We start from the raw sequence: 13833 nt of genomic DNA on the forward strand, positions 1-13833 counted from the left end.
AAGAACATGGGTGATCTTTTGACCAGGCTCTGTGGTTCGAGGCGGGCTGCCATGGTGCGGGTCGGGTGAGGAGACGAGCAGTCCTGTCTTGCCTGGGCAGCTGTGGGGTGCTCCCCTCCCCCTGCACTGAATCGTCCTTCTGTCCCCGGCCCCCGGAGCCAGATGTCACTTTGCACATAAATTCTCAGTTTACTGTTGGCTTTCGCTGGATTTGGCTGCAGCAAAGCATTCAGTGAGGACTTTTCTGCTAATGGTGGTGCTGCTAAGGGGGTCCTGCAGGCAATGCTGGAAGAAAGCACAGGGAGCAAAATGTTTGCTTTAAAAAAACCACACCAAAACAGCCCCCACCATTCTCAGACAAGAGACTGAAGTGAAGATTTCTGGCGTTTTCCTTGGAAGTGTATTTATCCTCCTTAGAGCAAAATGAGGACTTTGCTCTTCCTGTGGTTGAGAAGGCTTGTGCCTGGACGCTGACAAATACTGCAGCTGTCTTAATCTCGGAGCACATTTTGACTCCTGTGTGTTCTTCTCATCAAATCCGTGCACCAAGGTGTTTTTTAAAATCCTAAATTCTTTGTGAAGTCAGACATGGAGTTGCAATGGTAAGCTGCAACCCACCTGATATGTAACTCTTGGTCCTTGTGAAAAGCCTGCTTGGGTCAATCACATTTCCTCAGAGACATTTTTACATCTGACCTGCACAATTTAATTCACTTTTTTGCTTCTTTTATTTTGCATTTGTGGTTAATTTATTATTTGTCAGTGAGGGGATTACCACTTTCTATGCTGTCTCAAGGACGTGCTGTGCATTGGGAGAGTCAAGCCTGCAAGTTGAGCTTGTAGTGGCTTTGCAGACCTGAAGTCCCTGGTGGGTTGAGGATCAGGTCCATGGTGACCACATGACATTGTAGAGGTTGTACATCCTCTAGCCTTCCTAGGTGATGCTCCTACAGGCTGTGGTAATAAACCTCCTGAAGCAGCATCATTTAGAGATGTACCAAGCGTCCCTTGCTTTGACTACTTAGCACTGAATGATAAAATTTACGGTCTTCTCACATTTCCCTTAATTTCTCAGCATTCACAGTAACAGAGCATTTTGTGTGGAGTTCACAAATAGTTTGGTAGATGCATTGTATTTTGTGATCAGACCCCAGACTTCATAGCCTTTTTTTTTTTTCTTCCCCCCCTTTTGCCTATGTGGATTGTGATTAAATCTCGCGTCTTCTAGTCCTTTCCAAAACCTTTTTATAGTACTTCTGGGCTGAAGTGCTTCAGACAATTACAGTTAAAATGAATGTTGTGGGAATCTCAGTGTGTTAATTGTCCACGCTTTTTTTCTGGGAAATTGGGGGAATATAGCCCAAGAACATTAGGAAACGGGGCCCGTGGGCTTGATTGTATTCCATATAAAAATTTTATTAATTGGACCTTCGCATCATTTTTTTGTATGAGCTGCAATAGTTGAAAGATACCTAAGCAAAATAAAAAAATAAGATTTGGTTGAACCGAAGTGTGTGTGTCTAACATTTTGGATGAGCTATAGTAAGCGAGTGTAAAAAAACTTGTTTTAGGTGAAAGTAGTACAATGTAAGAACAACTCAGATACGTGAGAGTGGCTGCTGTTTTGCCTCTGATATGGCACTTGGATCTGCAGACCATTGCAAAGGTCCCCACCCAATCCTTCAGTATTTTTAGTTATTGCACTTGAACTTTTGCACATTTAATATTTTTTTAAATTTGGGTTTAGTGTAAGCCGATTTTTTTTTTGCGTGTGTAAGAAATAGCTGGCATCTTGCTGCTGAACAATACGATTCTGAACAGTGGTGTAATTTCATTTTATTGCTAGCCACAGCTGCTAATCAACTCTCTATGGGTTTTTTAACCCACTAAATTAAAAACAAGAGTTGAAATGAAAATGCAGTGTGGAGCTGCTGAATTCTTTCTGAAATGCAGATGCTTTATGAAATTTTTGCTTACATAAATCATGCTTGCTTGACATCGCTAGCAGAATGGGACGGTTTAAAACCGTGGCTCGTGCACCTTGCAGCTGGTTCTCCACCTTTCATAGCTTGTCTTTCTGCAGCTGATCACTCCCGTCTGTGTTTTTTTTTTCTTTTTATTGCTACAACAATGTCATTGAAACTGCATTCTGTAGGCCCATGCCTCATACTTAAAATATTCTGCTGCAGATCGCTCTGAAACCAGAGCGGGATGCCGGCTCCCCGGGGAGGCAGCTGGGCAGCGCAGGAATTCAGATGTGAAGGAGATGAAAGCGCCTCGCTGCTCTGCATTCCCCTCTTGGTTTTTCTGTGAATGATGAGCACCTCGAATGAAAGGCACTGTAACAGTAAAAATAGTTAATGCAGCAATAATAACAATAATAAATCATTCCATCAGATATTTTCCACTGCACTGAGGAATTTTCCTTCTAACTGGTGGAATTTATTTATGGTTCTTTTACAAACCAAAGCTCCTAATTGGCGCTGCTTGATCAACATGTTGGATGGGCTCTTGTGACTGTCGTTGCCGTTTCAAAGAATCCTTGCTTGAAGAGCAGGTTGCTGTGCTGCCAGACAAACTTTCTTTCATTTTTATGTAGTAGTAGTTCTGTTTCTGCAAGTAATTTTTCTTCCTGGTTTTTCTTTTTGCTTCTTTGAGGACAATTATTTCTCTGCATGCAGTGCTCCTCAAATTGCTGCCAGCGTTCTGGTTGCAGCCAACGTTTTCAAAGGGTTTTGACATTCGTGTGCGGGGTTTTTTTGTGTGCCCACTGTGAGAGAGATGTCTGGGTTTCTGATTCGTCTGATGGGGAATGCCAGCCATTTTCTGAAGAAATGAAAATGGGATCCAGGGCAAAGAACTGGCCTGAGACTTCGCTTGGGACCTCTGATAAGAGCTTGTAGGATATGCTGGGTTTTCAGACACTCCCCATCCCGCTCCGACTGTCACTGCAGAAACAGCTGAAACTTTTGTAGGTCACACCTGGTGCTTTTCCAGAATGTGCAGTGAGAGTAGTGATGGCAAGATTGTTAGTAAAAGCATAGAATAACTTATTCTAGCCACTTTCTGAAAACAGGCTGAAATCGCCCAAAAATGAGGGCATTAAATTTGCTTCTACTGAATAGAGGTTACTTTATGTCCTTGAGCTACTCAGAGGAGAACAACAGATCCTTTGTTATTCTCCATGACCTTATTGATGTGAGAAGTTTGGGAAGGAGCAGCAGAGCGTGAGGAGGAGGAAGGATCTTCTGTCCTACTGCTGCTTCTGTGGGGCAAAAATGATGGTGTTGGGAAGGGATCCTGAGCCAGCCTCACCATAACTGCAAGACAGACTCTTGTCCAAAATTGACTGATACTCTTTGTTACACTTAGTGTTTGAAAATATCTCCGACTTACGGGTCCACCCATGTAATTCCTGTGCAAAATTGGATTTTGCCAACGAGGGCCCTGAGGTTGGTTTTCCAAAGAGCAGGTGACAGTGGCCACTTTGGAGGAGAGCCCTTCCTTGAGTGCTGGCACCTGAGCTGCGGTGGGGCATGGGCGGGCATGGCCCGAAGCTGGCCACGAGGCTGTCTCATGTCCCGATGGTGGTCAGGAGTGTGGGTTAAGTCCTGAGCTTTGGTCCCAGCAAGCTTCACTGCCAAAACATGTGGTTAGAGGGTTCCCTCCGGCTTGCTGCCTGACCAAAGGGGAGAGCAGCTCCTGCCCTCACACTGCCCTGAGCACCTTTCTGCACTTGAACAGTTTTATGCAATAATAAGTTAAAAGTGCCTGGGTGTAGGCAAGCCTTCACCGTGCAAGGCAGCTCCTTCGCAGAGCTGCTCCTGCCGGAGACCTGTCCCGCACGGGGTGCCCAAGGCAGGCATTTCTCCCTGCTAATGGAGCCCAGGGCTCATAACCAGCAGACTGTCAGGAATGTCCTGCTGTGCCAAGAAAAGCCTGCTCGGTCGAAATTGCCTGGTGTCCTATTTTTAGAGGTGAACGTAATCATGCTGTGCTTTCTCACCAGCTTTGCTTGTTGTTACATTCCTCTGCAATCTCTGCTGAAGCAGGAGAAGCTGCAAGGAAGCAGGTTGCTTGAATTTGAGATTTGCTAGTAAACTTGATAGCATGCCACGTGGGTCTCCCAGCCTGCGCCTGCCATGGGGCTCCATCGGGGCTGACCCTGCTGCACGCAGACTGGCATGAGTCATGGATTGGTCTCGCTCTCCTCCTGCCCCACTGTGGCTTTTCTGTGGATTTCCAGCTCCCAGTGTCAAGATGGAGCAATGGATGTGGGGCAGGGGTGTGTGCAGCACTGAGTGGGAGCAACCTGCTGCGATGGTCTTGGAGGATGCTTGTGGGTTGAGGGGGTGAACCCCCATGTGGTGTGTGTCCACAGGGTAGGGGACTCGAAGGGAATAGGATGCTCTCAGCCCTGGGTATGTGTGCTCATTCCCTTTCCAGCCTTTCTATGAGGGCCACTGGAGGAAGGAGAGCATTGAGGCAGCCAGCCAAGTTCACACAGGCCCCCAAACAGTGTCAAACTTGAGTCCTCATTTCAGCCAGTGATCCAGGAGGGAGGATACTGGTGGGTCCCTGTGATACATTTGATCTTGATTGTCCTGGTTGCCTGAAATGTGTTCTTCAAAGCACATTTAAAATAAATAAGCAAACAAACAAAAAACCCAACCAAACTACTTTTCTTGGTCTTCTTGAAGATGCTTAAGTGATGGTGGGTAACTTCTGCTCAGGATCTTCTGTAGGTTATGCCTTTATGACAAGTCACTTAGATGAAGCAAAGTATTTTGTGGATTTCAGAGTATGAAAGATGGGGGAATCTTTTTTTTCTTTCCCCAGATGGAGTTCATAGGAGTAAGCCAGCTGTCATTCATCCACGACCTGGGACCAAAGGGCATGTGAGTTGTGTCTTTGTGAGTTGTGGTTCACCAAGAGCATGGCTTTATAAATAAATATTGTTCAAATTGATGGCTTTCCTTTCTCGCCAATAACTGACTGGAGAGTATTTTGCCATCTGGGTATAAGAATGTGTTGATGTTCAGACAGAAATGCTACAACTTTGGGAAATAGCCTTGGGAGTGGTCTGCTCTGCGCGATGCAGGCTGCAGCCCATTGGCTGGCTCACGAGGTTTCTCCCCTTCCCTCCCCACAACCTGTCTACCCGCTTGTTATCCTGCTTGTGCTATAAAACAGGGCCCTGCATTTCCTAAATCTCCGTGATTTCCTTCTGGTGGGGATATTTTTGCCCTTCTTCCAGCTTTCAGGGCAGTGGCGCAGAGGCTGCTCGGGCATGGCTGGAGGTGGCAGGAGCCATCCCTGAGCACAGGGGCTAGGGGGTTCAGCAAGCATCGTCCACCCGAGAGCTGCCCTGCACCTCCAGGAGAGCCGTGCCGCCTGTCCTGACTGTGTTTCTGTCCTTGCAGAGAAGGGTTGATCATGAAGCGCTCTGGGGGCCACCGCATACCTGGCCTGAACTGCTGTGGCCAAGGAAGGATGTGCTACCGATGGTCCAAAAGGTACTGCTGAGGCGGGCGGAGGCGACGATGCTCTGTGTTCCTCGGGCACACATAGAAAAATTCCCATTTGTTTTTTCCTCCCAAAAAGTCTGTGAGGGAGAGTCTTGCTTTTTTACAAAAGCCACAGATTTTCAGGCCAAAAGGGTCTGCAGGTTATGCCCTCTTGCCCTCCTGTGTGGAGGGTGGTGAGTTTTTTTTCTTTTGCATTGGAGTTCATAGCAGAAGGGACACATTGCTCCAGAGGAAAATTTGGATTTCCTACAGCGCTGAGCTGGCAGGAATGGCAATAATTCCCTGGTCTGTGCCCAGCTTTCCCTGCTGTGGGCGTGCCCAGGGCCTCCGTGCCTTCGGGAGGGGACGTGGCTGGTTCCACTGCCCCGGCCAGATTTCAGCCCGGTTTTGTGAGCTTCCCTTCTTCAATTTACAAAAAGAAAATCAATTAATTGAAACACTGTCTGAGCTGTTTTGGAGCTGGATTAAATCAGACGTGACCTGCAGCAGTAAGGAGCTCTGTTTGGTGCAATTAACCTTGGAATTAAATACGTCGCCTCTTCCTTATTACTGCACGTGCTTAAATGCTGGTGTTTTCATGGGAGTTTTCACAAGGCACCCTGTTCCCATGTCCCTTCCCGCTGCAGACAGATGTAACTTACTGTTCCCATCCCTTTACCTTCTGTGTTAGATCTCAGTGTTTCCTGGGGCTGCAGCGCAGGGAGGCGTTTGCTATGGAGGAGTATGTGTGTTACCAGCTAGCAGCCAAAAAATGCAAGGGGGATTTCCTGGAGCTTGCCCTTCCCAGGCAAATCTTTCCTTTTGAAAATCCAAATAGCACATATCTACCTTCTAGAAGCAATTTCTTGGTCTGTGAGAGTTTCCCAAAGTATTATCTGCCTTTGGATTTCAGCATCGCCAATGGGCTGTCGTTAGTTTATCTTAAAAAAAAATTCTGTTTTCCAACAGAATCTTTCTGCATTCTTGTGAAGAAAAGGTCCTATTTCTTTATAGTCCTTCCAACATTTCTTAATGTAATTTTACAGAAGATCTCTATAATGAGTGCACAAGGAGATGAAGATGTGACCTTCTTTCAGGTCAAATCATTAAATTGTCTCCAATTCTTTTTTTCTCTTTTATGGAAAAAAAATGCCTTTTCCTCTCAATACCCCTCAGTTAACTCTTCCCTATGTTATGCAGAGCTCAAGCTTTAGTGGGTACAGGAGCACATACAGCTCCAATGGATTTCGGTTTTCCTCTAGAGCCTAAAAAGGGGATGGGACAAGTATTTGAGTGGGATTATGTGCAGAGTAACACCAGAGGGCACCGGATCCCTGCCACGGCCTGCTGGAACTGACAGCCTGTGCGTCAATAAATAAGCAAATAACAGTAATATTTCCCAGAGAGGGTTATTTAAGTGAAGGATTTAAGGACATGTCAAGCTGGGGGCAGAGCTCCCCCTGAGCACGGGGCAGACCATGGCCATCCTTCTCCCACAACAGCTTTGCCATAGGCATTGGGGTTTTATACCCCAAATTCATTTCACTTATTATAGTAGGTTGGGTGTGTTACGGCCACGGGGGTTGTGGAAAGGGACACAGAGAAGAACGGTGGGGTGTTGCTGTGAATGTGTATGGACAGGACTTCTCGGGCATGGGGAACACTTGAAAATGTAGTTTGTGGGTATGTTTGGGAGTGAAATTATGGGCCAAATGATGGGGGAGGTATTTTGGCACCAAATGAGAGGGGATGCTGGGATAACTTTCAGGACCCTGAAAGTAAAGAAAAATTATGGGATCTGGAAGTTGATGAGGAGCTGGGGCTGTTACTAAAGATCCAAGAATGAACAGATTTTTGCAGTGTTTTCTGTTGTTTTGTATGTTTGAGTGTGCAGAATAATGAGGCAAAGGTCTGGTGGTGGAGACCTGTGTGAGACAGAGGGGGCCGATTACCCCAGCTACGCCGCAGGGGAAGAAAAAATTAGAAATGCCATTGTCGTGGTTTACCATTCACAGTAAAAAAAAAAAGTGTGTTTTCCCAGAGTTGCCTTCAGGCTACGGTATTTATGTAAAACCTGCCGGTCATTTCTCATCATGTGTTTCTAACCGGGTGCCTGTTGCTTGGCAATAAAAGCTTTCTAAAACGCCTCGTTCGTATATTTTGATAGGAGTGAAAGTGATCCTAGCATCATAATTAATGTTAGAAGTGTCAAGTAATTCCCATATTGCCTCTAGGTATAACATACAAGCTGATAAAAATCTGGGATGGAGGGATCGTTATTGCACCTTGCCCGGTGCTGGGGCACCTGGCTGGGAGGTTTGTGGGCAGGGAAGTTCTCACTGATTTCGTTAGACACGAGAACCTATCTTTTCAAAGACTCCTCTAAAAAGGAGTCATGCAAATAACTCTAAAAGTCTTATATTGAAGTCAAACTCATTACCCAAGTTAATAAAATAGGCACTTTTCTGCTCAAGAAAACCATACCCTGGACTAACCCCTGGAAAAAAATTTTACCTTTTAGTTGAACGCTTTCCTTTCCCTGATAAATGATTTGCACTTGTTTTGAAGGAAACACTTCTCACTTTGTTAGTCTTTTATGGCTCATGTGTTGAAGACCGGCATGGGTGAAATACAGGTTACCTGGTTGCTGTGCCCGTACAGGTGGTTGGTGGTGAAGGACTCTTTCCTGCTGTACATGAAGCCAGACTCCGGGGCCATTGCCTTTGTCCTGCTGGTAGATAAGGAATTCAACATTAAGATAGGCCAGAAAGAAACAGAAACTAAATACGGGTTGCAGATCGACAATCTCTCTAGGTAAGAAATACAGTCTGTAGACCCTTTTTTTTTCTCTGCTTTTGCTTCTTTTAAGGAAGAATTGATGCTCCTCTCCAGGAGGGGTTAACAAGGTATGCAGGCTGGTTTGGTGCAGCTCAGCTTCCCACAGGGCTCAGTGCCTGGGCAGCTGCTGGTGTGCTTATACCTGCTGGGGATTTGGCCTGTGTAATGCTGATCATTTCCAATGTCTTAATGAGGCACTTGGAGCCTCAGCCACCACTCGTCCATCCTTGTGGTTATTGCTCAGGCCGGAGGGCATGGTGCATGTTGAGTTGCACAGTCTGTTTTTGCAGCAATTGCTTACAGTAATTTTCTAGGCCCTCTGTTCCTCTATGCTGCAAGCAGGGACACGTTCCTCTACATCCCAACCAGAGTATTACCCAAAAGACATGCTAGTTGGTATAAAGAGGTATTTAGTATTTTTATGACAGCATACAGTATCAATTCATCTTTTAAAAAATACAGCATTAGCTAGGTCCAGCTCTCCTCCGAGTTACGCTGATGCTATTAATTTAAATGTGGGGTATGTTTTTTTTTATGCTTGGCAGTGCAATGCTGTGGTAGTCACTCGGAGCAGCTCAGTGCTGATGTATTCATTTGCAAACAAAACAACAAAGCAAAGTCCTTACTTTTTGCTTAAATAAAATATGACTGATACAGGTGCATTTATCAACGTGGGTAGGCAGAGAGGAGCAGCCCAATTAAACATACCTGGCTTCAGCATCCTGCCCCATGCGTCGTCTGTTTTACAGGTCACTGATTTTGAAGTGTAACAGCTACAGACATGCCCAGTGGTGGAGGCAGGGCATAGACGAGTTCATTCGGAAACATGGCAAGGACTTCCTCACAGAGCACCGCTTCGGCTCTTACGCAGCTGTGCAGGAGAACACGCTGGCCAAGTGGTGAGGACCGTGGCGAGGCTGCAACTGGATGACGGTGCCTTGGGCACTGTTACCCGAAGCAGCAATGGCACACGCCTGCCTGTGTTAGCCCAGGTCTGATGGATAAAGCTGTTTGTATTCGGTAGCTGTAGGGACCGATGATAATTAGAGAAGTTGCAAAAAATGAGGCTTCCTTCACCGGCAACAGAATAGCAGTACTGGTGACAGGAGTGCTTTGATCCTGTTAACGTCTTTGCATCACAGTTAACAGCGTTTTGAAACATCAAGTTTTGTTTGAATTTGAACACATTGGGTATTTATGATTGTAATGATAAAAATGGTATTTTGATGCACATATAATTGGCAGGATGCTTATGAGTTAAAACCAGAACTGCTCTTTCATTAAGATATTCCTGGCTTCAATTTTATCCCAGTTTCTGATTCTGGAAATGCTGTTTCCTAAGGTTTAGGTCTTTGGGCTCTGGATTGTAAGCCCATGGTAACACAGGTGCTACTGAAAATGTCTGCCTCTTTGGCTACTCCCTTCTCCATAGCTCCCTTCCAAAGCAGCTGTGCTGCAGCCTGTCCTGCCCATGCTCCTCTGTGACTGACGGTCCCGCCACAGTCCTTCATGCTCTGAAATGCAAGATAGGTCCTGCTCACCACATTTGCAAGGCTGATTCTCATTCTGTAAGGCAGCATTGCCCTTCCAGGCACCATGGATGTGTTCAGATGCAAATGTCACTCATCTTGTTGAAGAGCAGCATTAGATTCAGGCCTTGCAGATTGGCTTTGCAATGAAAGAGAATCAGCAAATGCAAATTTGGGTATAGTCTAAGTGTGACTGGGCTTTAGGCAAACAGCAGTCCCATGAGAAATCCTCCCGTCCATACGGTAACCTGATTGCACTAAGACATTCCCAGAAGCACCTCAAAAAAATTGGCTATAGTTGGAAGCAAACCCTTGCAGTGCTGTCACTTGCAGCTTCTGCCTTGCAGCAACTGCTGCCCAAATAGTTTCTGTAAGTCAAAGCAAACACCACTCTGCCATCCTTTCCTGAGAGCCAAACCTAGCTCACACATCAAGCAAAACACAAGAATATTGTGTGCGGTTGGCAGAAGTACCAAGTGGCACTTAATAATACCTTATTGTGCTGTTTCATTAAGCTACTAATAGCAGCATGAAATTCTCCCTGCGTGTTGTCCCAATTCTTGAAAATAGGTTTGTGTTTGCTTTTGAGAAGAGAATGTAAATGGCGTTAACACAGAACCCTGTCGGTCTTCAGCTATGGACTTTGTTTAATGGAGGGGAGGAAACCTAGATCTATGTGCTGTGTTTGCTTCTACAGGTATGTAAATGCTAAGTGGTACTTTGAAGATGTCGCAAATGCCATGGAAGCTGCTAAAGAAGAAATTTTCATCACAGATTGGTGGTTCGTACTTATGTATTTCGATGTTGACCAGCCGCCTCTCTTGGGACGTTCCCGACAATGTGGCACTGTTCAGAGGCCCTACAGTATGGCAACTAGCCGTGCAGCCAGATGGTTTGGCAGCACACCCAAACATCTCCTTGTGTTGTATTCAAAGGCCTTTTCAGGAGGGTTGGCAGCAAAAGTGCATGCTTGAAATCAACAGCTTGTTTGTCTCCTTCCAAGGAAAGTCCTGAAACTGCATGAAGGCACCACCTGAATTGCAAATGTTATGGCTTGAGGTGCTCATCAGGAGTGTAAATCGCTGCAAACCCAAGGGACACACTCAAAAACATTCTTGTAAGGGAACATGGACACTCAAACACCTCTGACAGTGCTCTTCCTGTGTGATCCTGCATGGGACCCTCCTGTCAGCTCCTCCTCACTGTTTTGGGAAGCCTCGTGCCAGCGATGAGAGCATCTTGGCGGGGTGTAATTTTGCTCTGCTCTTAAATGGGCCAGGCAATGGAGGGGGGAGTTTTTGGGCCTGGCTCTGCCTACTTCTTAACTAGTAATTCAATATATTTATGCAGTGCTCTGGTTCCTGTTTGAGGTGGAAAAAGGGTGCTCTCACAAACTTAGGGCAGAGTTTCTTAGCTGGATGCTGCTTGCGGCTGCCTGTGTCTTGCCTTTGTGGAGGTTAATCTGGCTGAGCCAGCCTGGAGCTTGTCAGCAGGATGGTAGGGCAGGCTCCCAAGCCACGGCTCAGAGGTCCTCTTTAATCTTGGGCACGTCTCTGTGCTCCTCTTTCTCCATCTGTAAAATGAACATCTTGTTACTAATCCACTGCCCGTAGGAACTGGGAGGATTAATTCTTAGGTGGCAATTATGAGAAAACTAAATACTATATTAGCGTTTACTGGGGTAAACCTGTTTCCTAACATGACCACAGATAAACACAATGCTCCTGGATCCCCACGTGCAACATCAAGTAGCACTGCAAGAGCATCGCATTTCAGACCCATTGTCTCTTATTTAACGCTTTATTCAGACAATTGTTAATGTATCTTGGAATTGCAAAACGTATCTGAAACTTGGAGTTTAAGATAAAAATGCTGTAGTCAGAAGCATGTTTATGCTTTAACCACGGACAAGTTCCCATGCTCGGTACAAAAGTAAAGGAATGAAATTCTGTCACCTTGCTTTGCAGGAGTTAGATGAGATTGCTTAATTATTCCTTGTAATCCTGAAGGCTATGAATCAATAAAATGTCCTGTTGAGAGATCATACTGCTTTGTCTTTAGGCAGCAAGGAAAATTCAGCACAAATCTATGCTACTCAGATAGCCTAAGTACCAGAAGAACTGAAATCCCACTCTTATTTATTTTTTATGTCTACACATTTCTTTCAAATCTACCTTGGGGTTTTCTTTTGTTGCATCTTTTTGATATACAGAATCCAAGTTTCCCCATTTATACATCACTGTTAAACTTGGTTTCATGGGTTGTTGGATACTAAGATGAATGTGCTGGACATGTCCGCTGCCCTCTGTAATGATCTGTTATTAAAAAACAAAGAGCATGACGTTGGAGAATGCATCACTCTGGGACATGAGCCTTCACATCCACTTTTATATAAACCTTTTGATTTCTTTACTTACGGAGCTGATTATTTAGGCCAATGCTTTGTTTGCAGACTACATAGGCTGTGTTTTTTCCACCCCTTTATTTTCTTAGGCTGAGCCCAGAAATCTTCATGAAACGACCTGTTGTGGAAGGAAATCGCTGGCGGCTGGACTGCATTCTCAAGCGGAAAGCAGTAAGTGAGCTCCAGCTTCAACCATTGCTCTGCAGAAAACCCCATGCACCCACACAGTTACAGGGTCATACTGGGACCGGAGCGTTTGCACCATTCATTTTGGTAGGGATGAAAGTTAAAGCTGGCCAAGCCTCACTTCAGATGGCCTTGGAAAACTACGTGTCTTGATTTGCTCCCCCCGTTTGGGTTTGGAAGAGCTCGGAGGCAGAAGGGTAGATCCTCTGATTGCCCCTTTGAGTCCTCAGGTTTGGGTTGCTTCAACCTTGCATTGTGACTGCCCCAGCTCCTGGTGGGGTCAAAGAGCTGTTGCTGCTGGGTACTTTGCTTGTGGCATATATAATTTAGAGGTATGGGAAGGACTAAGCACTTTGTGGTGGCTCTTGGTAGGTGATTTGTACGTTACTGTGTTGTGCAGATCCTGTCTGTTATTACCATGTATTGTGTGTCTGTGTTGCGGCTTTTTCGGAGCTGAAGCTGTGAAAGATACCATCAGTCTTCCCAGAAGATCAGGATGTCATTAGCAAAAAGTCACTTGGTATCATCCAGAGGTTCATGCTATCTCACAACAGCCTTCTCATTGGGTTTTCCATACTTGATACATTGCATAGGTCCTTGCTACAACTAAACAGTGAAGAACTGATGTTCTTCCTGTTCACCCATCATTCCTTGCTGTAGTAAAGAAGTGCCTGTTGACATTAAACATCATTCTAGTGTCCCCAAGCCCTGTTATCCCTGGTGGAACCCCTCTTGCCTTCGTCCTGCCCGGGCCAGGCTGCCCAAAGCTCTTCTTGCCATAGCTCTTTCACAGCTGCTACCATTGGTAATAATGAATTTTAGTGGAGCATAAGGCAGGCCAAAATCTAAAACGTTTTTGTGTTTTCTTATTACTATTTTTATTTCCAAGGTTAACTTATATGATTAAAAAAGGCTTTATTTTTTTTTTGGTAGCTGTCTCTTACTACCTGTATGTCTCCTGGTTTTCTTTGTTCCTACCCACCCCTTTCTATATTCTCATGGCTCTTGTGGCCACTAAGAGGAGGAAGATCAGCTGTGTCCTCCCTGCCTGTCCCTTCTCAGGTGGAGACTGGTTATGAGGGTCCTGGTGCATTGCTGTGGAGAAGGGATGTGGAGAAGGGGTTTCAGCAAAGCATGAAAAAAGTGTGCAAACACAAGCAGCATCACGTTTCCCAGAGCTGGGTTGTGGTGTTCAACTTGTTTACCGGGAGGTGATAAACGTGGCTTAGAGACTTGGGCTCCTATTTGCATTGCCATGTTATCTGAGTTAATAAATGCTCATGTTCAGTAATCAAATGCTTGTATAAACTTGATAAGGCTTTTTTCCCTATGTTTTAATTTCTTTCTTCCTGCTGTTCCTCCTGAACAG

At 45.4% G+C, this 13833-nt stretch overlaps 1 protein-coding gene across 2 annotated transcripts in view; it reads left to right on the forward strand.

Moving 5' to 3' along the window:
• The window catches only part of PLD1 (phospholipase D1), a 66648-nt gene that overhangs the window by 22762 nt on the left and 30053 nt on the right, over positions 1 to 13833 (forward strand). For both annotated transcript variants that reach the window (XM_076341362.1, XM_076341363.1), the window contains exons 7-12: positions 4840 to 4898; positions 5424 to 5516; positions 8169 to 8321; positions 9095 to 9244; positions 10572 to 10655; positions 12368 to 12449. In XM_076341362.1, coding sequence (XP_076197477.1) covers positions 4840 to 4898; positions 5424 to 5516; positions 8169 to 8321; positions 9095 to 9244; positions 10572 to 10655; positions 12368 to 12449 — 621 coding nt within the window. The remainder of the gene's footprint in view (positions 1 to 4839; positions 4899 to 5423; positions 5517 to 8168; positions 8322 to 9094; positions 9245 to 10571; positions 10656 to 12367; positions 12450 to 13833) is intronic.

This window comes from Aptenodytes patagonicus, chromosome 6 (assembly GCF_965638725.1).
Source record: "Aptenodytes patagonicus chromosome 6, bAptPat1.pri.cur, whole genome shotgun sequence".
In the NCBI taxonomy this organism is placed as follows: Eukaryota; Metazoa; Chordata; class Aves; order Sphenisciformes; family Spheniscidae; genus Aptenodytes; species Aptenodytes patagonicus.